Source organism: Colias philodice, chromosome 11 (assembly GCF_061535455.1).
Source record: "Colias philodice isolate Cphi_HAF_F1 chromosome 11, ilColPhil1 Martin Lab GWU primary, whole genome shotgun sequence".
Lineage (NCBI taxonomy): Eukaryota > Metazoa > Arthropoda > Insecta > Lepidoptera > Pieridae > Colias > Colias philodice.
The window spans coordinates 6,249,189-6,275,045 of record NC_143096.1 but is presented as its reverse complement, the minus strand read 5'-3'; the positions used below and the strand labels follow the sequence as shown (position 1 = coordinate 6,275,045).

At 32.8% G+C, this 25,857-nt stretch overlaps 4 protein-coding genes and 1 long non-coding RNA gene across 10 annotated transcripts in view; 3 read left to right on the top strand and 2 right to left on the bottom strand.

Moving 5' to 3' along the window:
- Window positions 1-1,771: 1,771 nt before the first annotated feature.
- Window positions 1,772-2,901, top strand: LOC149484626 (transmembrane protein 242). 4 transcript variants are annotated; one of them, XM_089700832.1, is made up of 5 exons: window positions 1,772-1,888; window positions 2,080-2,132; window positions 2,208-2,309; window positions 2,379-2,515; window positions 2,692-2,901. In XM_089700832.1, exons 2-5 carry the CDS (start codon window positions 2,099-2,101, stop codon window positions 2,827-2,829), a joined length of 411 nt encoding a protein of 136 aa, XP_089556958.1. In that variant the 5' UTR covers window positions 1,772-1,888; window positions 2,080-2,098; the 3' UTR covers window positions 2,830-2,901. The 4 variants fall into 4 exon arrangements, with proteins under 4 accessions (XP_089556958.1, XP_089556959.1, XP_089556956.1 ...); XM_089700830.1 differs by having other exon boundaries at window positions 1,775-1,979; window positions 2,070-2,132; XM_089700831.1 differs by having other exon boundaries at window positions 1,787-1,888; window positions 2,070-2,132.
- Zfrp8 (Zinc finger protein RP-8) lies at window positions 2,842-6,803 on the bottom strand. Its single transcript, XM_089700828.1, has 6 exons — window positions 6,426-6,803; window positions 6,160-6,339; window positions 5,922-6,080; window positions 3,844-3,930; window positions 3,119-3,412; window positions 2,842-3,041 (listed from the first exon to the last, which is right to left on the bottom strand). The coding sequence occupies exons 1-6, from the start codon at window positions 6,603-6,605 to the stop codon at window positions 2,889-2,891; spliced, it is 1,053 nt and encodes a 350-aa protein (XP_089556954.1). The 5' UTR covers window positions 6,606-6,803; the 3' UTR covers window positions 2,842-2,888.
- A 1,307-nt stretch (window positions 6,804-8,110) lies between these two features.
- Dus4 (Dihydrouridine synthase 4) lies at window positions 8,111-9,571 on the top strand. The gene is made up of 2 exons (XM_089700367.1): window positions 8,111-8,335; window positions 8,448-9,571. Exons 1-2 carry the CDS (start codon window positions 8,214-8,216, stop codon window positions 9,496-9,498), a joined length of 1,173 nt encoding a protein of 390 aa, XP_089556493.1. The 5' UTR covers window positions 8,111-8,213; the 3' UTR covers window positions 9,499-9,571.
- Window positions 9,572-14,035: 4,464 nt separating this feature from the next.
- On the bottom strand, window positions 14,036-24,586 carry Blimp-1 (PR domain zinc finger protein 1). 2 transcript variants are annotated; one of them, XM_089700840.1, is made up of 9 exons: window positions 24,202-24,586; window positions 21,563-21,613; window positions 20,653-20,895; window positions 20,448-20,564; window positions 20,180-20,221; window positions 19,586-19,734; window positions 19,371-19,471; window positions 17,032-19,251; window positions 14,036-16,775 (listed from the first exon to the last, which is right to left on the bottom strand). In XM_089700840.1, the coding sequence occupies exons 2-9, from the start codon at window positions 21,569-21,571 to the stop codon at window positions 16,468-16,470; spliced, it is 3,189 nt and encodes a 1,062-aa protein (XP_089556966.1). In that variant the 5' UTR covers window positions 21,572-21,613; window positions 24,202-24,586; the 3' UTR covers window positions 14,036-16,467. The 2 variants fall into 2 exon arrangements, with proteins under 2 accessions (XP_089556966.1, XP_089556967.1); XM_089700841.1 differs by lacking the exon at window positions 20,180-20,221.
- LOC149484622 (uncharacterized) overlaps window positions 16,733-25,857 on the top strand; it is a 48,353-nt gene continuing 39,228 nt past the window's right edge. The window contains exons 1-2 of one of the 2 annotated variants that reach the window (XR_016316287.1): window positions 16,733-16,886; window positions 19,509-19,707. This is a non-coding gene — a long non-coding RNA (uncharacterized LOC149484622). The remainder of the gene's footprint in view (window positions 16,887-19,508; window positions 19,708-25,857) is intronic. The other variant, XR_016316286.1, reaches the window with a different exon arrangement.

Genomic DNA, 25,857 nt, shown 5'->3' with positions numbered 1-25,857 from the left:
TGGAAATCTAAAACAAAATGAATTTATTAATACTTAATCTAAAAGAGAAATTAATAAACAAAAAACTAAACAGATAAGTCAAATAAAACAACCACGTGGTATTTTTTATTTTCCTGCTGTAGAAAATTTACATCTATTATTTGCAACAACAAACTACATATAAATCTGATATAAGAAACAAAATAAATAAATCTACGTTAATATGAAATAGATTTTTTGTCATAAATCGATAATATACGCTAGATGTGTTACAACACTACGGTGGTAAACAAAATGCCAAACGTGATAATATTGAGACATTTTTTAAAAATTATTTAATTCTTTTGTATTCCACAACCCCATAAAGTGGGTAAATGTTACAGTTACAACATAAAATTATAAAAAAGCGCTTGATAAAACCTTCAAATAGGGTTAAAACATAAAGATTTATCAATTTGCTGAAAATCACTTACCGATGGAAAGATATTTTTTCATTGTTTTCATCCAAAACTCCCATTCGACTAGTGATAGCCGGTAGCTAAACATACAATAGTCATTTTAGCACACTGACAAATAAAAAGAAACACTATACACTTTATATTTTCTAAATATTTCGTTAAAAACACTTGATGCACTGGGCCCACCAGCTGGTTGGAAAACAAACTGACTGCCGGCGCGCTACGTTTGAAGACAGTGCAGATACTCTATCGCTATCTCAATCTGGCTTATGCTGTTATTGACTAAGAGTAAGTAGATTAGAAAATATGTATTTTGTTCTGTCTCAATATAAGAACTCCATCAGCCGTACAAATAAAAACTTGCTTATTCAAACCTTATGCAATGCATAGATATGATAAGAATAAATAAAGAATAAGGATGTCATAATTTCTTACAAATAAATTTGGAATAACGTCGATGTATCTATGCTCACGCTATGCAATAGGCGCGAAGCGGCAACGTCGCAATTCATTCACAAAATTATGAAAAACATTGAAATTGTCTACGGTTAAGCCTTGGTGCTGTCATTTTGCTGACGTTTGACTTCGTCGAATTTGTTGTGAAGTTTCATCATACGATGTTCTGTTTATTTATTTTTTAAATATTTATTGGAAATAATTTAAATATATCATTAAATATGCAAGCAAATGATAGATAACGCGATCCGCTATACGAAGATAAACCCACCTTGAGATAGAGAGTTGCCAAATAACTGGTACTCAAAACATACAACTCCAGGCTTAGAAGATTTATATTTTCAACGAAAGTGTATATATTATTGTGATAAGTTTAGAAATAAGTTTTATGTATGTATGGTTTGGCGCATGTTGTAAATAAATAAATCATTATAAATATCAAAAGGGTTTTTCATAATTTCGTATATTTTGACATTTCATACAAAATTTTCCATTTCAATAGGTACGTAATGAAATTATTAATTTGCTCAACTTTTTCTACTTCTCGTATTACTCTCATTGCTATTATCTCAAATTTAGATTGAAAATTGCTTCTAAAACTTGTAAAACACAGCACAATGTACTAAAAGATATGTTATAATTCGGTTATGTCAGACTTATACTAGGGTGGTAGCCGTAATAAGGACGGAATAGCATTAGTATGAATACTTATTACGAAGTTATACTAGGTTACATTTATTTCGTGTTTATTTGTATGATTTTTCCTTATTCTTAGTTTATTCTTTGCATAAAATGTTATAACTCGTTTATTTGTACGGCTGTATAGGATTATTGCTCTGAGGTGCTCACAAAGTATAGTTGTACTTGTCAAGTGTCAACTTGACTTTGACAATGAATCGTATTTCGAAATTAAATAATAAATTAAACATTGGATTTAAATTTAATACAAAGTACAAATAAAATATAAAGAAACTCGCTGGAAATAAATATTTAAAGTAATTAGGAATATTCTCCTTGTAATAATGAAAAATAAATAAAATTTTCTCACACATAAACTGTACGAAAGCTGTATTTTATTCATCATAAGTGAGATTTAATATTAAATTAAGTTATTGAAATATTTTCTAACATTTTCGCAACGCTTTAGTTTGTGAATAATTTGTTTTAACTCTGCAGTTTTCGTTAGGTCCTTCACAGATTTTTTAATGGCAGATCAAGAACGATTACAGCGAATAAAAGGTTATATTTTAAAAACATAATATTTTGAGTAAGAGTTATTGTTGTTACTGATGTAAATTACTTGTTTCATTTTAGCCGGTGCATTTTTAGCATCTGTTGCTGGAATATCAGCCTTTGTGGGATTTGGAGCTACATTATCTGCAGCAAGAAAGTCCGATCCAAAATATTTCAACAAAGGTGCGTTGATTTGCATTTTAAATAGAGGTTTCAATTAACATAATTTTAAACATATTTTTAATAATTAAGGTATACAGGGTGGTGTAGAATTAGCTGATGCAGGAGCTATTCTTGCTATGAGAGCTCTTGGTTGGGGCACACTTTATGCAATAGCTGGTACCTCCTGTTTGTGTTATGGAATATGGAAATTATCAGGTGCAAAAGATGTGAGTGGCAAGAATATTCTGTTCATTTTTATTTGATGATAATTTATATAATATCCAGAACATTGTAATATGTCAGTAAAAATGGTTATCTAAACCTTCTTAATGAGATCCAATATTCAATTCTTATTTTGAGCATACCATGTTTTTAATTTATTGATTGTGTAAATGTTTCACAGCTCAAGGATTTTAGAGTTAAAATGGGTAACTTGCTGCCTGTCTTGCCTAAGAATAATCCACCACAGTCTAGAACTGAATTTAGTGGACTAAATGATCTATTAACATACTTATCAGAAGACTATGGGAAAAAGAAATAAAGCACAAGCATGTATAGAATAATTAATATTATAAACTTAGAAGTAGATATAATAAACTGTTAATTACATAAATCTTGTTTGATTAGTATTTCTTCTTTATATGCAGGACCTTCATTACAGCTTGACTTGCATGTGTATATAGCTAATACACCCCAATCAATGCTATTGATCTCAATTCCAATGTTGATAAAATTAAGAAGCTGTGGCATAATCTGTAAATAAAAAATTACTTATAAGCTAAATAATTATTAATTGTTCTTTCAGTATGTTCTTCATGAATGCAAATTACCTGAAATTCAAATTGTCTTGGTTCATTACAGTATGGGCAATTGGGGATATCAATATTATCAGATTGTGCTGTTATCCATAAGGGAACACCACCTCTATCATAGCGCAAGACTTGATCTGGATGTCGTGCTATTCTCTTGCTGAATTTGTTAAATACTTTATCTTCTGGCATTTTCCCAGTGTACTCTTCCAGTTCACTCTCATTCACGTCACTCATAGTGCCTGCCTTTTTTTCCTGTATTAACTGTCGTAATTTTTCCATCTCCTGATTTGTATCCACATTTTTATCTTCTTCCTAAAGAAAAAAAAATGTTGTGTGGTTTTATGAAACCACGGTAAAAGTGAAACTGTTCGAACGGTTCCGAACACTGCTTTGTGTAGCGCATGTCGCGTGACGGTCGGCTGCCGAGTAGGTATACCTACTTGGTAGCCGCGATACACGCGACATGCGCTACACAGACCAAAAAGTTTGAGACGATGTAATAAAAGTTTCACTTTAAAAGAAAAGAAAGCAAACTCATTATAACATCAATAACCCAATTTTTATTCATTAGTTTATTATTCTCTTCGTCATCTCATAATGGTGATTCCCTTGGAAATAAAACTTTACAAAACTTTTTTATAATATTAAAATGAAACACTTCCTTATTGGTTAATCCATTCCATCATCTATTCTGCATTACCTAATAAAATTTATATTTTAATTATAACAGAATAATAACATACCTGATCTTCTTCATCCACAATCAGCTCCCATTCTTTAAAAAGAAATGATTTTGCAGCTTCTGTAACTATGAAGTTACAATCATTCATCTAAAAATAAATATAATAGGAGTATTGTGAACATTTTATCAGATTTTTTTTTCATTTTGTGATGTTACATATAGACTGGGGTAGAAGCCTTTGAAAATAATGAAAAGATAAAAAAAATCGCAGTCGGATGAAACCCATTAGAAAAGGAGGGGAATATGATAAAAATGTAAGGAAAAATAAATTACGGTCAATCCGAGTTCGGGAAGCGGGAGGGGGGAGCTTTTAAGAGAAAAAAATGGTTTCTCTCGATTTCCGGCACAACTACAAGTCCTATAGAAAAAAGTTCAATGGCAAAGTTGTAGGTAATTAAAAGTTCTACAACTTTTGTATTCACAATTTTTTCACATAACCTAAAAATTTAGGTGAAAAATTCAAAAAACCAAGTTTTTGGTCTTTTATTGCACGCCTCATAAGCGAAGCGTTGAGGTGGGTACTACTGTCACTTCGCGCAAAACATCTGATTTTTCAAACTTAAAATGTCTTTATGTATCATACATTGCACTTGTAAGATAATACATACACACACATATTAAGAAAAAACACTATTTTTAACGTTCATGATATTTTTGATGTCATTTTTGTTATTTAAACTAGTTAAAAAACAGTTTAAAAAAGTTCTGTCTTGGACGTCCGTGTGTCTGTATGTGCGGATCCTTTTTCTTGTTAACACGATAGCGACCGAAATACTTTACTAATCGAGTCTTTTTTTTTCTCTTACGCTTGAGTATGCTCAGGAATAGAACCCTTTCATTTTTCAGGGTCTGATTCGATGTGGTTTAATTGTTATTAAATAAATATTTATTAAAAAAAATTATGAGGCGTGCACTTTTGGATTTTCCAAATTATTTCTATCTACTTCAAAATTTATTTTTTTTCTACGAAATTTGGTGGAAACTTACTTTATTATGTCCCAAATACACTGTAATTTATTTGATTGAAAATATTTATTTTTTCGCCTTATTTTGAATTAATACCAAAAAAACAACCTAATTTTCAATCGAAAAGTCACCCGTCAAAATATCAGCTTTTTTCAAAAACTTGGGGTGCCTTTTATTCATTGAAATCTCTACTTTCATATGGTGTAAAAAAAAATAAACACCACCATAGTAAATGTTCTCAGGAAATGCATACAAACAGTGTGATAATGAGCTTTTACTAAATCAGGCACACGTCTTGAACTCTATATCTTCTCTTGTATCGGCTTTTCGGTAATATTTCAAAAGAAAAATAATTATCTGTTCTAAGTTTAATATTTTACAGCATATTCAAAAGCAAAATGATGTCGATAAAAACATTTCAGGTAGTTCGAGAAGTGTGCCTGATTTAGTAAAAGCTAATTTTCAGACTGTTTGTATGCATTTCCTGAGAACATTTACTATGGTGGTGTTTATTTTTTTTACACCATATGAAAGTAGAGATTTCAATGAATAAAAGGCACCCCAAGTTTTTGAATAAAGCTGATATTTTGACGGGTGACTTTTCGATTGAAAATTAGGTTGTTTTTTTGGTATTAATTCAAAATAAGGCGAAAAAATAAATATTTTCAATCAAATAAATTACAGTGTATTTGGGACATAATAAAGTAAGTTTCCACCAAATTTCGTAGAAAAAAAATAAATTTTGAAGTAGATAGAAATAAAAGACCAAAAACTTGGTTTTTTGAATTTTTCACCTAAATTTTTAGGTTATGTGAAAAAATTGTGAATACAAAAGTTGTAGAACTTTTAATTACCTACAACTTTGCCATTGAACTTTTTTCTATAGGACTTGTAGTTGTGTCGGAAATCGAGAGAAACCATTTTTTTCTCTTAAAAGCTCCCCCCTCCCGCTTCCCGAACTCGGATTGACCGTAATTTATTTTTCCTTACATTTTTATCATATTCCCCTCCTTTTCTAATGGGTTTCATCCGACTGCGATTTTTTTTTGTTTCAAAAATTATCTACTCTAGTCTAATAAGTGTAAATCATTATAAAAAAAAAATAATAATTACCTCATTTGAGTTGGAACACAATTCCTTGTGACCTTTTTGCCAGTGTATTATTTGATGTTTTCTACTGCAGTAGAATTCTTTCTTACATTTTGAGCAATGAGAAGGTGCCTTGACACCACAAACGTTACATAATTTTGGCCATTTATCCATAGCAAATTTCTTAAAAGAAAATAAATATTCAAAATTTTTTTAAAGAAAAATGATGCACTGTTGATAACATTTACACATTGTATCCTACCTCACTTTGGTTTTCCTCATATGGTTCAAAGGAATAGAAATCATTTTTCCGTGGTAACTGACTACGGAACACCTTAAAGTTATTCGATGAATTTGGGCGGCAACATCCTCCATTTTTACACACAAAAATGAAAATAGTTCTGTGAAAAGCGTCGTCTCTTTCCTCATATGGTGCATAAACCTGCACAAATATATTATATTACATGTAAGAAATAACATAAACTAGTTATTAGTTATATTTCCATAAATTTGTTAACTTTTACCTACTTGACATAAAAATATCATAACTTCATTACATTGTTTACAGGTTAGTTCAGATGGAGCAGGAGCATTTTTTAAGTCTAGCCATGCTGGTTTGCCTCCTACTTTACTTGGGAAAAACCTTGGGTGTAAAAGCCAAGCTTCCTTCTCTTCTAAAAAACCTATATCCACAACTTTCTCAGTCATAATGCGGTACCCACGTAAACTGTAAAGGCACTATTGATTTACGAAGAACGAAGCCCTCCAAAACAAATGTGCACTTTCTACGAACGAAGAAGAAGTTGAATAAATATTTTGAAGTTAAATTCAATAAACTCAAGCGTTTAGTACATAATATTTGTACATGCAAATAATAAAATTTCACATGTCTTGCTCTTGCTTGCTCTGTTTCACATGTGAATTGTGAAATGTGAATGTGACATCTGTCATGATCTGTCTGTCTGATGCAAGTAAATAGCAATAGGCATACCGCATAGGCTTATAAGATGTCAGTGACAGATTGACAGATTAGGATTTTGAATTTTCTACCTGTTGCTGTGTGTTGTTGAATTGTGTTCTCAAGTAGCAACTTTATTTAACCCTAGAACCGTACCCTGGGGTACAAATGAAAAAAAAATTCAGAAAATCTTCTATATCTTTTTTTCTAAACAACGGTTTCTTTTGCGCGTTCGTGTATTTGTCGGGGATGAGGAGACACGTAGATACCGTATTCGATCAGTGGTCAAGCTATTGAGAACACGTCGTACGAACCTGTCGGGGTACTCCAGTACCCCTGGGTACTACGAACGTAAGTATTTTAAGGTTCATTTATTTTATTTTTTCGCCTTTTGGTCGTTTTATTTTATATTTTTTATTGATAAATTTAATGTACAATTATAAGTTTACTTTACATTCATGTTATATACATACTGTTATTGTTAAATAGTGTAGGAATTTGTATTTTCGACAAATTTATGATTTGCTGCATGATTTGAATACCTGAGTTTTTCTTTTTTTGATGGCAAATGATGGATGAATTTTGATTTTTTGTGGGAGGTGGAATAACAAGAAGAGCTGGTACTTGGTGAGGCATCAAAATATGAACCTGACGAAAAATTTTTAATTTTTTATTATAAAAAACTTCACCTAGAAGAACGATTTCAGTACATAACTTTGCCAATGTCTCTACAAATAAGTAATGGAGATATTTTAGGACAACAATTACCAATAACTGCAGGGAACTTAAAATTCCGTCAGTCCCGCACACAGTGCAGGAAGTGAAAACTTTTAATACATTTTGATCACCAACGTAAAGTGTGTGTAAATTGTAGAAAAAATATAAAAATGCCATGATAAATTAAATTATTAGAACCTAAATGAATGTTAAGATAACCTTAATTAGTCTGACATTTAATAAAAGTTAATAATCTTTTTGTAATCTTGTTTTTTTCATAGGGGTACACTTGTACCCCTGGGTACCGTTAATGAAATTTTAATATGGGTACGGTTCTAGGGTTAAAAAGCTGGTGGGCATTAGTATTTAGAACCAGTACCTGTAAAATGGAAATAAATTGAAAAATTACTGTAAACTAAATTTCTTCTTAAATGGCAACTTCCAAAGTTGGATTGTCACTTGTCAGTGATATGTCATTTATGAGGTTTAGAATGTCAGTGTCAATTAATACAAAAGTTTTAAGTTAGGTACCTAAATCTCAAATCTCAATGTGGTAAAATAGTTTTTACCGCGGTGGTTTTCTTTAGCATTTTTAATTAAAATAATATATATTAATAAAATACTGATATATTTCTTTTAAAATGAAGGATAAAACTAATATCTTAGAATTATTTGCTTGTGCAAAAAATAGAGAAACTTACCTTAAAGTTTGTGCCCCTATGGTAAGGTACAGTAAGGTGCAATTTAGGAATCTCGTCAAAACGTTAGTACCTATAATTGTTTTGAAATAGTTACAGAAATATCATAAATATTCTGTATAATACGGGATAACCGTACAGCTTATAAACATTATATTACGTCTTGTTTTATTTCAGGTACGATGTGGATTTAACTTTTACCCCAATGATTTTGGCAAACTCTTTTTGTCAAAATTCAAAGGCAAGGTCAAATGAATTTGTAACTACGTCTGATGATACTCCATTAATAGTGCAATTTGCAGCAAATAATGTTAATGATTTTCTAGATGCCTCTAAATTAGTTTATCAATATGCGGATGGTGTTGATTTGAACTGTGGCTGCCCTCAACGATGGGCTATAAAAGATGGTTATGGCACTTCATTACTATCTAAACCGGAAGTAATTCATGACTTAGTAAGATGTGTTAAGAATAGTCTGCCACATGACTTTACTGTTTCTGTAAAAATAAGGATAATGAGCGAGTTAAAAAAGACAATAACAATGTGTCAACAACTTGAGAAATGTGGAGTAGACTTTCTCACAGTTCATGGTCGGACTCCCACTCAGAAAAATGGTGAACCAATTAATGTAGAGTTTATGAAAGCTGTTTCAAATGCCATAAGCATACCATTTATAGCAAATGGTGGAGTTAAAACATTGGATGAGGCTGATCGATTGTATGATGTTTTAAAATGTGATGGAGTTATGTCGGCAAGTGGTATCCTCAGTAATCCAGCAATGTTTAGTGGAGCAACAACAACTCCCATGAGTTGCATAATGGCCTGGATGAATTTGAAAAATATAAGTGGAAATAAAATTAGCTTTCAATGTTACCATCATCATTTAGTATTTATGCTAGAAAAATTATTAAGCAAAAAACAGAAACAAGTTTTTAACTACCTTAGTACTTTCAAGGAGGTTGATGATTATATATTGACTCATATACTTGATACTGATGTTTTTGAAAATAAACATTCAATTGGTGACTTTATTTCTTGTGATTTTGACGAGAGCATCACAAGTAAGCATGGAAAGAAATGCAGGGGATGTGGGCTGAGTGTATATTATTGTTCGTGTACTAATTATGATTATGAATCTAGGGATGGGAACTTTTTCAGCTCTTATGTTAATACAAATGATGATGTTGACTATATGGATAGTAATATATTTGAAGAAAAAATATTATAGCTATTAAACACATTGTATCTTTTTAATTTTACCTGTATTGATTTTGCTTGTAATTTCTTTTGCTTTTATATATTTATCTTTATGAAAAACAAATAGGTAGGTACATCTATTGAAAACATATTTAAATTACTGTTGAAAATACTGGACATTTTTAATCACTTATGAAGCTGTAAATAGGTACTATACAGTCAGGAACATTACACACGATAAGACGTCAAAGTAAAATAGCATGATTCAACTATAATGTGCGAAAAAGAGACAACTGAAGTAAAATGGCTTTTTAGCACATTTCAATGTGCCACTTAGCTCCCACTCTAGAGCGCTATGTTACTCAGAAACTATCTTTTCTTAGTAAATAGAATAATGAAAATATTCCGTATATGTAATAATTAGCTCACGAGCAAACTGCAAAAAACATTTGGTCAACCATTTAATTTTATGACCGTGCCAATATAATTGTCAAATAATCTCTGAAAATTTTAACCGTGTAACCTAAGCGTGTAACTATCACGATTCATGAGATACACCATGGTCACAAACCATAGAAATCTAAATAACAAGACACATAGAAGTGCTATAATATCATAATTCGTATGAAAACCGCTGTCGCCGCGCGCTGACCCACAAAATTTGGAGTCATTTGTAACAGGATGGCGGTTCTACAGGGGTCTTAGTACGCAATGACAAAAAGAAAAATGATGGTCAAAACGCTGATACCGGATACCTTAAGATTAAAATATTACAGTATCTTAAGATAAAATATTATAGTATCTTCACCGTGTGTGAAGCGCTTTAAACCGATAGTAAACAGTACACACAAGTAAACTATGCCTTTTATTGGACAGCTTGATTTTAGTGAAAACTAATTTAAATATTAAATTAAGTTTTTAATATGTATCCTAACGCACGAATTTACGGTTTATTTTAGAATAACATCCCTAAGTATATGAGACGTTTTGTTTATTTTTGCTCCAATACGCAAAAATTCGGCTTGTCTACAACAGAGGTTGTCAATTTTCAATAGATATAACTTTGAACATAAACTCATCTAGAAGTAAGGTTGAAATTTGTGTTAAACAGAATGGTCGACTGTGTCATTCATTGTTAGTTATTTCCACTAGAAGTGTGATGTGGGCGTGGCCCACGTGTCAATAATAAGTTTAGATCACCTAACTTGCTCTCAGTTGTGCGCAGAAAAATATTCGAGTCGGTTGTCAGCTGTCAAACCTTTTTTCCATATTTATTCATTAATTAGGACGTGTTGTTCGGTATTAGAGTGCAAAAATGATAGCAGACGAAATAATATCAGCAATGGAGGCATTTCATACCATCGGTAAGTCTTATTTTTATTTATTTTACATATAATATTTTATGTTATAACTTCGCTTGTAATTTGTCAAAATTGTATACAAATATCTAGTCAAAATGAACCTTAATCCGTAAGAAATTAGTACTATTATAGATTGAACAGCAAACAAGACTTTCTGGAATATTATTGCAATAAACAAACGAATGTCGCTTTAGTGATGCTTGTGGCGCATATCGACAGTATCGATACTTTAGAAAAGACAAACATTATAAGTAAATATTAAATTTTATTTTATTTTTCCTTAGCTTTCATTTGTCCATTTTATTTATAGGTTTCCCAAAGAGGCTAATTTAAAAGAGAAATGGATAAATGCAACGTGACGAGTTAACTGGATGCCGAACAGCACTAAGCCGTCTAACAAAGGCCACCGATACAGCAAACCTACGGCAGTTCCAAGATTTAAAATAATGCATATTTTCTGTTTGTATTTTGTAAATATAGATTAATACTATTCTATTCCGTTTTTTATTTTATAATAATAATATAAAAAGACGTGCTTAACGTAGTAATAAACATACTCCAAAATGTGACACATTATACTATACTCATATAATAGAAAGAAAAAAAAAATATACAAAAAATATTTATTTGTGAATTATCGATAACGAGGCTGACATCCCTCAGGACATAGCATCAGATAAACACAGTATTACCATTATTTCCTACAGTAGTGCGACGAATGTACTTGTGCAGAGAAACGGAGGGGAATTGGCGGGGGTCGGGCGACGCGGGCCGCGTAAAGCAAACACGCTTAGTTTGCTTTACCTAGCGCGAAAGGATGACGCAGTCGTATTTTTTGTGTAATAATTTTATTATACATAGGTACTTACATATTCTATTATGGCGCGCACAAACTGTTCGGTTTACGGATGTAAATCTACATTGAAATCCCAGAAGGAAACAATATTTCAGAAAGATTGTATTAATTGTATCTGTTGAATTAAAATCAAAGCTATGTATATATGTTGTCCTCATTATTTTCTAATCAGATTGTACATCCCAATGCGAATGCATTACTTAGTTAAATGTTATAATATACAATTAAGAACATCCAAAAATAAAGTGTCCACGTAAATAATATTTAGCAGTGCAATATCTGTAATTATATATTTATGAACAAATAATTACATCAGATTTAATAATCGCAATTATTTTGAATGTACATATGAATAAAGATTTCATAATAATATTAATAATCACAATTGTTTTATTTCCCATTTGTTGCAACCCTAGCGTATTTTCGTGTGGCAGCGTCATTACCTACGCTGGCGGCGGCATCGCGCGACATCAAAGGCGATTCCTTACTGTAGGAAATAATGGTAATACTGTGAGATAAATATCAAGTTAATGTCATTAATGTTGAGTGACACAAATTTCAACCTTATCTCTATGTGTTGAGGTTCAAAGTTATATCTATCGAAAACTAACGCCCTCTGTTGTGGAGTAGCTGAATGTTTTCGAATTTGGAATTTCTGTGCAATGAGAAACAAAACAGCTAATATACATAGGGATGTTATACTAAAATAAACCGTAACATGGTGCGTTAGGGTACATATTGAAATGCGGAATTTATAATCTAAGTCAGTTTTTACTCAAATTAAGCTGTCCAATCAAAGGCATAGTTTACTTGTAGTGTACTGTACAACTATCGGCTTAAATGTGTGGGTTTGGCGACACTGGTTTTCATACTAATTATGACATTATAGCACTTCTTTATGTTTTTACTGTTCTGTGGTTATTTCGATTACCTACTATGGTGACACTCTTAAATACTTGTAACTAAATATTCTATAATTTTAAGGAAAAACGGCAATATTTATAAACAAAAATACTTACCGGTGAAATTTTATTCCTTTATTAGTATAATTACAATTTACGGAAGAATTTCCGCACTGGGAAATGCTGTAGCACACCATGTTTACCTACTCACGCACGTGTCAAGAACACTGAACAACTGAACAAGCGACCACCAAGCGACGAACAGACTTGTGGCATGGTAATTGGTAACCACCTGAGATATTGACTCGATAAAAAAACGGAACCCTATTTTAAGAGAATATTGTTTTGTTGTTACCGTACTTGATAAGCTGCTTGATAGTAGGTAACAACAAAAAAAGAATTTACGAAATCCAGTGATATCCTAGTTAATCCATACTAATATTATAAATGCGAAAGTAACTGTAGGTATCTGTCTGTCTGTTACTCAGTCACGCCTAAACTACTGAACCAATTTACATGAAATTTGGTATGGAATACGTAGTATATTATTATTAGTCTGTGGTATGGATAGATTTTGATACACGAGAAAGGACATAGGCTACTTTATATTCCGGGAAAATGACGCAATCCCGGCAGTCCCACGGGAACAGGAACTATGCGGGTTTTTCTTTGACTGCGCGGGCGAAGCCGCGGGCGGAAACCTAGTCAGTAATAAACCTGAGCCAGAGCCTGTACTCGGATCTAATTGAGTTAATTGTTTTTTTTTTAAACTTTAAATAAAAAAAAAATGTGTGCGTGTACTAGTGTACACACGTAAGAAGTGAAACTTCTTTATGACCTTATTTTTCAAAAAATAATTTACTACATAATATATGAAACTACAGAAATACGTCGAATCACGCGTGGTAGGGATAAGAAAAAGAAGGCGCGTAACGAAAAAATGTTACACTAAATTTTTTTCCAACCCCGATAAAGAAGTTTCACTTCAATAAAAATAAATAAAAAATAAAATTCATTGAATTCAGGCCACATAGCCCATAAAGTGTTTTTAACTAGTACTTTGCCTTACATTTTAATATATAGGTACATACTTACCTATTTAAATCCTATTTTGTACAGAAATGTATTTAGGTTTATTTAAAAAGTTATATATAATGGATAGTTGAAATAAAAAATCATCTCCACTTTTCAAATACCTAGAGGAAGAACTTTTATGTTTTATTACCTAATATGTATGATTTTTAAGTTGAAACTTACAATTCATTGTACATACAAGAAATCCATCTTATCTAAGCTTCCTGGTAAGCCTCAGTCCAAGTTGACAACTTTCAAGTTATCGACAATTTTAAAGATTTTTTAAGGTAAGAGTATAGGTACTTCAGTACATGTCTAATATGCAGGTTTAAAGGAAGGTGATAGGTAGGGTTATAAAGTAATAAAACTACAATATAAATTTTACTTTTTCTTTTAATCGATTTGGTATTGTAAAATATTAACCGTCGATCAAAGTGTACAAAATTACAGGCCTTTATAGTGATTATAGGTATTTCTGGCATATTAGATAAATACCTCATTTCAAGGTACTTTTCCGCACTTGCAAATATTGTATGTAGTAGCGGAAGTTATAAAATACAATAATTATAATATATATTGCTTATTTTGATGTACCATAAGTGACATATTGTACTTAATAAGTATATAAATTACGTAAGAACATTCTATCTTATGCTATAGTTAACTTTTATACAAAATTTACGATCGGATGCTAATCGTATTAAAAAATGAAACGTAATTTTGTGGCGAGTAATAAAATGAATTTACATATTTACATGAAATAAAAAGTTAACAGTTTTGTGTAAAATTATCTGAATATAAATAATTAAAAATGTCACAAAAGCAAAAAATTGTGATTGTACTATATTTTTGAGGTATTAGGAAAATAGATAACTGTATTATGAATGATTATTCTAATAATAATTCATATTCATTGGTGCTGTATTTGTGCGCTCAGTCTAGTGAAACAATGAAGAAGTAGTCGGAAACTGTAATAAAATACAATCACAAATCTGATAAAAGTACAAGAAAAAATAAATTACATTTTATGTATCCTATCCTAAATCAAGGAGCATACAACAAAACATTGACAAAAATCTGTAACAGTTTAAACATTAAGCTTCATATATTGATGCTTAAACTTTATAAATTCCAATAACAATAACAAGATTGAGAAATAGACTCTGATAAAATTATACGGAAATAAACTATTAATTGATAATTTACAACAAAAGACAGATCATTATTAAACAAACTTCAGGCACTAAAACAATTACATGTGTGTTTCCGATTAATTTAGAAAATATTCTTTAACCCAATCAAAGGCATTGACTACTAAGCAATACTATGTTAATGCAGTTCATTCGTATAATATGCTGTAATATATTTGAATAAGGGTATGAAAATATAATTATCATAATATCATTAACACACATATAAATGACGGTAAAGTATACAATCTCCCTAAACATTTCAGCAGTAATTAATCATTATTTATATTAAAATTGAACGTGTTACAAAATTATCAGTTTCGCAAGTAAATGCTTGGTATAAAATATACAGATTATCAGTTTACAAGTGAATGCATATAAAATTTTATTGCAAGAATATTAAATATAGAAAAAGCTACTGCTTAGTTCTACATCATGTATAATTTATACCTTCCCAGATTCTAAGACTGACACACTTACACATTAAGTATACCAGTACCTATAATTACATTTGCCAATCGTCACATTACAAATCTCAGCCTTTTCGAATAGGAGAATCATAATAATTTGAAATTGGAATATAAAATATTAACTAGTAAACTCGGTGAATTAAAATTACGTGTAGTAAATAGTCGGTCAGTTCTCAAGGCGACTGACGTGAGCGACTACTACTCTACGATGTGAAGCACCATTTGTTCTAGCATAGGGATAATGTACACAGTTCATTCTAATCTAATTAATATTAGAATTAAGTTGTTGCACATACGCACTTACTTTCCAATTATTCATTAGGAACAATGATTTACTAACGATACGAATATTTCATTAGGATAACTTAAAGTATTTAAAAATATTTTCGCGCTTTTGGCACTAATACTAATTTAATTTCTTGTTTTATATTACTTAAGTGTTCAAATTTTCGATTAGGGAAAGATATAATGGGGAACGAGGGTGATTTTTAATGACAAAGTCTAATTGTTATAATCAGACAAAATATGTAATTAAATGGCAAAATATAACTGTTACATGTTCTTTGGTGAAATGTTAATCATTTTACATGTAAGTATGTTGCAGTTAACAATGCAAAAATATATTAAGTTACCTGCAAGTACATAGCTCTTTTTAAAAACTACAATGATAGGAAGATTACAGTCTAGTTTTACATAGAATAATTATATACAAACTATATATACACGCTCTTAGAAAATTCTATTAAATTATATAAAGTCGATGGCGAAACATTTCATTTACAATAGACGTTCAAGTAAAAAAATTGAGCATTAGCGTAAAAAAGGCTGAGACAGTGAGACCTTAATAAAGTATTCCACGGCCTTCTATTAGAACTAGATAGTCTTAAAATGGATGAATTCTATGTAAGTACTTAGTACTTAATTAAATCGCATTGCGCTTATACTAAAACTATAATACAAATTTACACATTAATGTCCTTAATCTCATAGCCACTGAATGAGACGAGTCGATTCACACGAATGCCTCTTTAATTTTAAGAATACTCTCACTTGATCACAAGACAGGAATCACATTATGCGGCGGGAAAACACGCATTCGGATGCGCGTGTCAACGACTACTTTGGGGTTTGAAAGATAGGGTAGCGCTCAAGTACATTCTATGATTAGCGGCTGGCTGGATTCTATCACAGTGGGTCGGGTTTCAGGGGACGCGGAGTAATGCTGCTCGTGGTCAGGTTGCGGAGGCATCAGGCCGCGGTACTGGCCGCCGGGCCCCGGCGACATCTGACCGTGGCCGGTGAGGTGAGGCGTCGTCGTGTGAGCTTGTCCTGCCATCATCGCCTCCCCGTGCGACATGCTGCGAGCCCCACCGGTCATCACCCCTCCTTGCGTGGCTGAGTGCACTTCATAACTTTCATGCCCCTCTCTCTCGTGGCAGTCTTTGTCGACGTTACCTGCAAAGTGCACGCGAAAATGAAATCGGTCGCGTTCAGCAAGAGCGCAAGTGAAAGTTGTGGTTCACCTACGGAGAGAAAGTGCATCGCGGCGTATTTAGATTTGCGTCTGTGTTTATTGTGAAATATATTTAAATTTTATATATGTGAAATATACATGTTACTTCATTAGTTCAATTTTAAATAAAAAAAAATCTAAATTAAGTTTAGCTCAAACAAAAATACTTCGACTTTTTAATAATGAAAAGGAACATACCCATGCATTCAGTATTAGCAGCATTCGTTATAGCTAGCACTTCTTCAATATTATTTGGTTTGCAACTAGTCGTCTTCCAATGTGTTCTTAATCCCGAAGCGCTGATATATTTCTTGTCGCAGCCTTGGCAAACATATGGCCTGTCGTTTGTGTGAAGCCTTTTGTGAAGTTTTAAATGCACAAATTGTGTAAACTTCTGCATACATAAATCACATGCGTATGGTTTTTGTCCAGAATGCAGTCGCAAATGAGTTTTTAAATTCGATGTTGATGAAAACCTTTTCTTACAAATATCACATTGATGGGGTTTTTCACCAGTATGCACTAAGTGATGTTTTTGCAAATGAGCAAGTTGAGTAAATGACTTATTGCAGACATTACATTTAAAAGGCCTCTCCCCTGAGTGTGTCCTCAAATGCACTTTTAGGTTTGATAACTGGCCAAATGTTTTACAACATACATTACATTCGTAATGCATCTTTCCATCTTTTTTCTTTAAGGGGTAAGGTAAGCTTCTATACCCTCGCGAGGTTTGAGAATTAGGGCTCATTGGTGCCATCATCAAATTGCATGAACCGTCAGGGCTCAAGCTGCCATGTTGTGGTACAAGTTGTCCATTCACGTTTGAATTTTGGATTAAACTTAACTGGGAACAATTTTTTAGTGTTATAACACTAGTTGAAGATGGATAATGGTGGTTATTTTGACCGTTTTGATTCCTCTCGTATTGATGTGATGATGTAACCGTTGGTGAATATGTAGTGGGTGGAGATCCAAGTTGCGTGATGATGGTGGAATTTGGTGGCGAGTATAAACTATAAGAATAATTTGGATAATGACTTTCATAACGCGTTTCTCTTATTTCCCTTATCTCTCGAATTTCTCGAATTTCCGTTGTGTGGGGTATAGAGTGCGGCGGAGAAGATGAATACAATGACACCGAGTTAGGTGTGGGAAGTTGTTGAGGTAGCGGCAATAAAGATGGTAAAGGTGTCAAATTGGAGCTAGAGTCAGGACTACAAGCATTTCCATACCTTTGGCTTTTCTTGTACGAATATGCCATTTCAGTCGGAGATGATGGAGGTGGTGTTGCATTTGGTTGTCTTCTGTTTGGATCGTTATTGTTAGTATCAATTCTGTTTCCGGTAAGAATGGTTTCCAAAATTCTTGTATCTGGTGGTGAGTATCTCATAAATGCGGGTTGTGGGGAAGGTGATAATGCACCATCTTCATAGTATGGTTTATTTAAAGGAACTACAGTATTTTGTGAAGATTCCAACACAATAACTGTTGAAGTTGCTGGGTCACGTCGGGGTGGTGACAAGTTTTGTGGTGAAGTGTTAGCTAGTTCCTCGGAAATAATTAACTCCTTTTCACTTTCGCAATCCATATCTTTATGATTTTGATATTGATATGCTCTTGGCATTTTTATCTTGACCTTTCGATATTCATTTCGATGCATATCTTGGTCAACTTTTTGAACGATAACAGTCTCTTTGGGCTCGTTTGTCTTATTTGAGCAATCTAAAACATAATTTTCAACATCAGAATCACTTGAATCTTCTGGTGGAGTAAACTCGTCATGGTAACCATTACTATGATAACCTTCATCAGACCTAACAGAACCATCATTAGGTGTTAGTTGGTGTTCATAATGAGAGGGAACGCAGTGTGGAAGACTTGGTGACTTGCTTCCAAATTTTTCTGAGTGGTTTAAAGCCATTGGTGAAGGTCCACGTAAATCACGTTGATTATGGTTTAATCCTGGTGATCTGTTGTTATGAATTCTAGGACTTTCCATCTGGTGTATGACTACATGAGATGTACTTTCTTTGTGTTGGTGTATTATTAAAGTTTGATCTCTGTGATGTATTTTAGGCGATGGTGGTTGCATCAACGAGCTTGGCGACATCGGCCGTTGCTCATTTATAAAGTGTGGGTTTTCTATTTTCGGAATTATTCCGTTTGTAGATATATCCATTCTAGCAACAAGCCTTTCATTTTTATTCATACATCTAGGGTCATCTCTTTGTAGCATAGCTGTAGCTTCAAGGGGTTTATCACTCGCTTCGCGTTTTCTTCGCCGATTTGGGACTTCGGCTTCCAACAGTTCTTTTGTATTTGTTAGACCAAGAACATATTTCATGTGATTGAAAGCTATTTCAGGATGTACCGGTGCGGGAGGTAGTCCATAAGCTTTTTTGATTGTTTCTTCTTTACCTATAAAAAAATATGTAAATAAGTTATTGGGAACTACAACACGCATTATATAATTATGTTGATATAATTACAATAATATCATTCATAATATAATTTGTAACAATAGATATGTAACTTACATATTGAGTATGTTGCTCTTTCTGGGTCTATATCGTATCCCAGCCTGGTTGCAAAATCCTTACAATACCATACCATAAGTTCTTCATTTGGCATGATATCCCTGAAAATAATATAAATTAAATTACTTTTAATATTAGGTACCTATGTTACTAAAAAAAAAAAATTATTGAATTAGAAGTAACAAAATGAAAAGTGATTGGTGAAAAAGTTATACCTTATAGTGTAAAAATATATGTGCTCCTGGTGCTGGCAGGCAACGAGGTTCATTACGGATAACGAGTAGGCTGACGCCACGTATCTCATCCAATTGGCTACACTTGTGTCTGATCCATCCAGGTAATAATAGTCACTGTCCTTAAATATCTGAAATAACAATTAATATACATATATTAAGAATACATTTACTAATAGTATAAGGCTTATTGCTTATGCCAGTCCAAAATTAAGGTCCGAATTGTTAATTTAATTAACCATTTAAAAAAATCTTTCATCGTTTTTCTAATTTAAAGTTTTGTCGATTAAATTATAACACATGTTGTATCCTACACGTGGCACGTGTTTAATATTTACATTACGCGTGCAGCTGATAGCAACATACATATTATGGAGTGGAGTCAAGGACGAGATGCAATGTCATAATGATGTTGGACGCGAAAGATAAAAGGCTTTTTGTTTGAACGTTATTCAAAGCACTTTAAGCACACTCGGCACATATACAAGATACTTATAGAAAAATAAATGTTTGAGCATTGTGCTCACTAGAACCACCACCAAAAGGTAGAAAATATAGAAGAAAACCCATTCTCACCTTAATATTTCCATAAGTATGATGTCTGACAGTTTCTTGTACCTGGCCCAAATAGAGAGGAATAGGTTAGAGAGAGAATAGTGCTTATTTAATTATGTCTAAAAGGTAAAATTTCATTTTTGGTTAAATAGGTATATTTTGTTAGTTATGTACAAAGGTTTAATTGCGGTAATAGATAAAGGCATTGGAAATGTAATAGAGGTTAATGTAAGCTTGTTAAGGTGAATTGTGATAGATTTGGGAAAGTTTTAGAGATTTATTTACTCACCCTCCAGTAATATCTCCACGATACTTTGTCATTTGGTTTATTGGGTGTTCGTGTACCTTCAAATGGCCCGAATCTTGTTCCTCGAGGTATAACACCGGTGCTCCAAACACCTTCAGTCTAGAATATAATTTAAGAATTTGTTAGTGACAAAGATTTCGAGATTCCTATTGTGTAAAATAATATTTGTGATGGTTACTATTCGTACCGGTGTATTCGGTGTAGATAATACTGCAGAGGGTCTTAAAGCCAAACTGCGAGGCAGAGTTCTCTCGGCTCTGTTCAGTACTCCACGTTCGCAAGGAACATCTGGTACAATGTACACGGTGAGCCTTTCGAACTCTTCTTCCTTCATTCTGGTCACATCGTAGGCGTCATTACTGGCTACGGCGCCAATGTTAGGACTGGCGGTACGTCCCACCGTCGTACTGGGAATTTCTTCACTGGTTGACTATAAATAAATGATACGTTATAAATAATCCCTCTTAATTGAAAATTATTATAAGTGTTGTGATATGTTATGATCGTGGTATATCATAATTTCCGTATTGTTTATTCTAAAGTTAGTCTAGACAGATAAGAATAGATAGCGCATTGCACACTAATCTCATATAAAGTGTATCGATTGAAAGGTCTTTTATCATCATTGAAAGTAAGATTAACCAACTTGTATAAGGATATAAGCGTGTCAGGCATTCTATCATCGTCAATTTGTACTCCAAAAATATGCAAATGAATGCACTTTATCGTTATAGCCATAGCTGTGAAGCAGGTTAACACGTTTTAAATCTTGTCACTTAAGTCGAGAGTATATTTTCGCTAAATAAGAACAGAGGACGACGTCGTTGTTCGATAAAGGGGCGGCGCCACTACTGACCTACTTTTGAAATAAGTGCGCAATTTTCATTGCGCACAGACACTTCCTCTTTACCTATTTTAAATTCCCCAAAAAAAATATTTTGCATTCACAGAAATTTACACTTTTATTTAATAGTGCATGCTATAAAATGGTAAATTCAAGAATTCCTCGTAAAATAATATGAATAAGTCCCTATATATGTTTTACGCGAAAGTTACATTAAATACCTAATTCGTTTGTGATAAATGTTAGTTCTTACCAGTCTCATTTTGATGATTTTGATGTCCTTTTTTATTTAACGTAGAAGTATCTGAAACAAACCAAAAACAAATTTTATGAGCGACGTTTAACAATGAAGCCACAAATTAAAACACATAAAATGTAATATATCTTCAATATATGTACATAGTCTCGTTATTGTGATTTTTTAAGAAAAATAGAAAATATTTAAATAATGTGCAAGGTGTATATGTATTTATACACCACAGGAAAACATTTATAGTTCATATAAAATTGACATTGATACTGAATGTTTTGCACAATTACATCATCATGGTAATAAAAATAGTACATAATTAAGTTGTGAACATCTATTACTAATATGTATTATAATTGCAATAGTCTCACTGACTGACTGTGTGTTATGCTTTCATGACTTTTCACTCTACCAATTTCGATGAAATGAAATGAAAAACTGTTACAGACCCAGTCTCAAACATATTTTATATTTATTTGCCAAAAAAGTATCCCTTAAGTAAGAATGGGGAGAGAAAAAATGGTTCTATGTAAAAGAGATGTGGAGAAACCGCTAGGATTTGGTGTTGTTCTAAATCACCATTCTTCAACTTACACGATAACAGAAGAATAATGAGACACAAATTATTCACATTTCATGTGTATTTTTGTGTATTTATCAATAAGATTTTTTGCGACAAAAACTCTGAATCAAAAATCTGACAAAAGCCGGAATCATTGTTGTTGAGTACATTTCTGAAGTTAAAGCTAAGAATGTTTTAATAGTCAAGTAATGAGGTAATTAATTTACACACTTATATAATAATTATGTCGTCTGGTTTAGCACGTGATTATTAAGATATTGTGCAACGCGTCCGCGCAATGTCACATTGTGCACGAGACTTGAACCTTATCTGTGCTCTTGAACCGGCTCTATGGCTCTATAATATATCTTATAGTTTTTTTTTATTATATGATAAAGAAGATACCCTTTTAATAAATAGGAGATATTCAGGAGATTTGCAGGGCCACAAATTTTGTCAATGTTGATACTATCTCTCATAAAGTATGAAATTATTCAAGATATTTTTAGTGGCAATTGCATTCTAAATTTTTATGTGAATCAATTTCTTAAACTTCATTATACTTTTGACAGAAGTAAGTTAGATTGTAGATGCTTCTTAATTACCGGATTTTTTAATTTTCATTTTCCTTATATCTATCATCTATTTTCTTTAGGATGTAACAAAATTTAAAGTGACTCTTTATAGGACATAATTAAAAATATGATTGAGACATATTTTTACTTCATAGGCAATCAATTATGAACATTAGAAACTCTAGATTCTGATTTAAAAATACATTAGAAGAATGTGAACAAAAATTACAATTTAGGTTTGCTGTCTCCTTTTATTTTAAATATCTTCTTTTTTAATCTATTCCAGTATATACACATTAATATATTTACTAATGTCTTGCAATGAGTGCAATGTTATATAACATAATACATATACCATTTTATATGAGTATAAGTAGGTATAAAACCCTTTATACATAAGGGTGGTTTAATTAATGCCTCTCTAATAGTATTTAGTACAAAAACATTAAAGCTGTTTAAGAATAAATGTTCGTTTAAGCGCTAATAACGATAATCGAATTTGCAATCAATTAGCAAGCGCATGAGCGCGTAGCGCGCGCGCACCAGGAAGGAACCTTGGCGCGGCGACTACGTAGTACTTGAACTTGGCCTTTGCGCCAGCGCAATCGCGATGCATAGCGCATCATTGCTCATTTATTAGAAACTAAACATACCTATCATTTTATGCAGTTTTTTAACAACATTTTTAATATATGTGTGGGAATTGGAAAATAATAAACTGGCAAGACGATTTATAAGCTTTAAATGTGTGGATGAGTAGGGTATAGACTAAATATAATATATATAAAGTCTAATTGTACTGTTATATTTCTTTAAATTGAGTGAGGATTTTCTTGATGAGTAGAGCTTAAAAGTCTCTTTAAAAATTAGTTATATTTGCATAAGAGAGCATTAAATTTAAACACTGATGATACACTGTACGTTTTAAATACTTCCTCAATTAAACATTGTGTCAATATTGGAAAATACGAAATATAGCCAGATATGTTATGAGCGACGGAAAATTAACCTTGTGGTCTAATAATAATGTAATACGTAGCTGTTTCTACTACAAATAGATGCAAGTATTGGCATAAATAGATGTATTATTAATATATTTTACCCATCGTTTACAGGAGTTTTGAATATTTTAGAACGCTTATGCAAAATGGTTAATAATATTATATGTAATAAAATAGGTTTATAAAATATGTGACTGCATATTCTGCATCAAAATTATCAGACTCTACATTTTAATTTATAATTTCATTTAAAAGATTATTTTTAAATAATTGTGAATATTTTGTTACTTATTTCATTTTCTTATATTAATTCTTTTTCTTATTTCATTTCAAATTATTTCATGTGGTTAATTTCATTTACTACTTAATAATTCTCTACGTTCATTTGGATTTACTGCTCGTTTTAAGCTAAATTATTTTTCACACAACTTCAATAAATATAATAACGTATTTACTAATGTAATTAATAATTCACTGTTCACTGTGATAAATCGTAATACTTACAATAGGACTCATTTTTCAGGCTTCCTTAAGAACTATTTCGATTACGTTTAACGTTATTTCCGGGTTTAAGGTATCGAGTGTCTTTGGTATATACTGGTCGGGTTTGATTTGTGTTATATTGCGATGTCGAGCGATTTGATGTACTCCAGCAGGATACGGAGCGTCAACAAGGGTACAATAGGCCGCAGCCAGCGCACCGATCTCATGTCGGCTGGCGGAGCCGGGAGCGAGTCGCGCGGAGGCCCACAGCTAGGCGCTGGCGGGGGACCGCGGCCTGCGAGCTGGCTGGCGGCTCGGGGCGCGCATTATGCAACACTGGCCGACCTGCCCCACGTCTAGCCGCGGAGCGTGTCGCACTAACCCGACGCCACGCTATGCCGACCGACCTAGATGCACTTTTACAACGAGAATGCAATCGACACACATATTCGCGTCTCGTTCCGATAAACGCATCGACGATGAAAGCGGCTCGTGATGGAGAATGCGGACGAATTTGACGGCGAGTGCAGTGAGTACGTCACGTTCGCGCCTAGTGTTCTCCAATTAGAGAAGAGCGGGACGGTGCGGCGCAGTGCGACCGAGCGCTGCATTCAAGTTCATTACTTCCGTAGTGTGGCTGCCGCCGAGCGCCCTGACCGTGCTCCCGATCTGCGAATCTATGAACGACCATCGCGCCGCGTGCGAGCGGCTCGCCGAGCTATTTGTTATGATATAATCTTATGTCACGGTAAGATGTAATTACTTTTAGAGCACAACATACGAAAAAGGATCTAATTTTTATTATATGTCTATAAACTTACGTAATTAACCTTTATACATCGACACGGTCGTCACTGCTCTATACGGCGTTATTAAAAGCTTGACTGATGCACAAGGAAATAAATTTTAAAATTGCAGCAAGGGGTGTGTGGGTAGCGTGCGAACGGTAGCGAAAGCCATGGCAGGGAGAGCCGCGCAAACCTCCCCGGAACACGCTTTCACTATCGCGGGTCGACGACACAGCCTACATACACCCTTACCCGTGCATCTCGCCTGCAATCCCGTATTTTCAAAATCTTTCATCCTTGTTCTTCTATGCATATTTGTGAAGGATAGATAGTAAATACTCGAACGTCTCTATAACTCTATCCGTCAACCTGATTTAAATTTATGGAATAGGAACCTGTAGTAGTAAGGGCAATGCATTCTCCCTAACGATTACCACGTCTCCCTGCCACCTACTATTATTCAATATTGATTTCACTATTTACAAGAGTCAAATTGATTGCAATTTCCATTTTGATTACGCAGGACCAGTAAATTGGTATATAAATTATAAATTTTGTTTAACGTAATGTAACATATCTAATATTTACTGATTTTCATTCTTGTATTACTAGTTCATATGGAAGTTAACTTGTATATAACGTTATCACTTATCTGTATAGTTTTCTGTACGAAATAATATAATTCTTCAGTAGGTAATAATAACTACAAGAATTGAAATACTATAGGGTAAGACCCAAGAATTACTCCTTTGGAATTTATTTATTTTTAATTGGTTCTTATAACGATGTAGAACTCTAAAAAAAGAGTCTCATTAAGCAGATTAAAAGTAGTATTAGTCCTTTTATTACTTCAAACACTTTGTAACATTCCATGGTTCTAATTTCATAA

What these genes read in the sequence shown, in the direction of transcription:
- Blimp-1 (XM_089700840.1), bottom strand. An exon ending in CGTGGAGATATTACTGGAGG is followed by an intron (nt 20,222 to 20,447) that starts GTGAGTAAATAA and finishes TATTTGGGCCAG; the next exon opens with GTACAAGAAACTGTCAGACA. An exon ending in AAGAGCAACATACTCAATAT is followed by an intron (nt 19,252 to 19,370) that starts GTAAGTTACATA and finishes ATTTTTTTATAG; the next exon opens with GTAAAGAAGAAACAATCAAA.
- LOC149484626 (XM_089700832.1), top strand. Translation starts at nt 2,099, where the DNA reads ATGGCAGATCAAGAACGATTACAGCGAATAAAAG. An exon ending in TCCAAAATATTTCAACAAAG is followed by an intron (nt 2,310 to 2,378) that starts GTGCGTTGATTT and finishes TTAATAATTAAG; the next exon opens with GTATACAGGGTGGTGTAGAA. An exon ending in AATTATCAGGTGCAAAAGAT is followed by an intron (nt 2,516 to 2,691) that starts GTGAGTGGCAAG and finishes AATGTTTCACAG; the next exon opens with CTCAAGGATTTTAGAGTTAA.
- Zfrp8 (XM_089700828.1), bottom strand. Translation starts at nt 6,605, where the DNA reads ATGACTGAGAAAGTTGTGGATATAGGTTTTTTAGAAGAGAAGGAAGCT. An exon ending in TGTGTTCCAACTCAAATGAG is followed by an intron (nt 3,931 to 5,921) that starts GTAATTATTATT and finishes ATTTATTTTTAG; the next exon opens with ATGAATGATTGTAACTTCAT. An exon ending in CAAGACAATTTGAATTTCAG is followed by an intron (nt 3,042 to 3,118) that starts GTAATTTGCATT and finishes TTTTATTTACAG; the next exon opens with ATTATGCCACAGCTTCTTAA.
- Dus4 (XM_089700367.1), top strand. Translation starts at nt 8,214, where the DNA reads ATGAAGGATAAAACTAATATCTTAGAATTATTTGCTTGTGCAAAAAAT. An exon ending in TTTAGGAATCTCGTCAAAAC is followed by an intron (nt 8,336 to 8,447) that starts GTTAGTACCTAT and finishes GTTTTATTTCAG; the next exon opens with GTACGATGTGGATTTAACTT.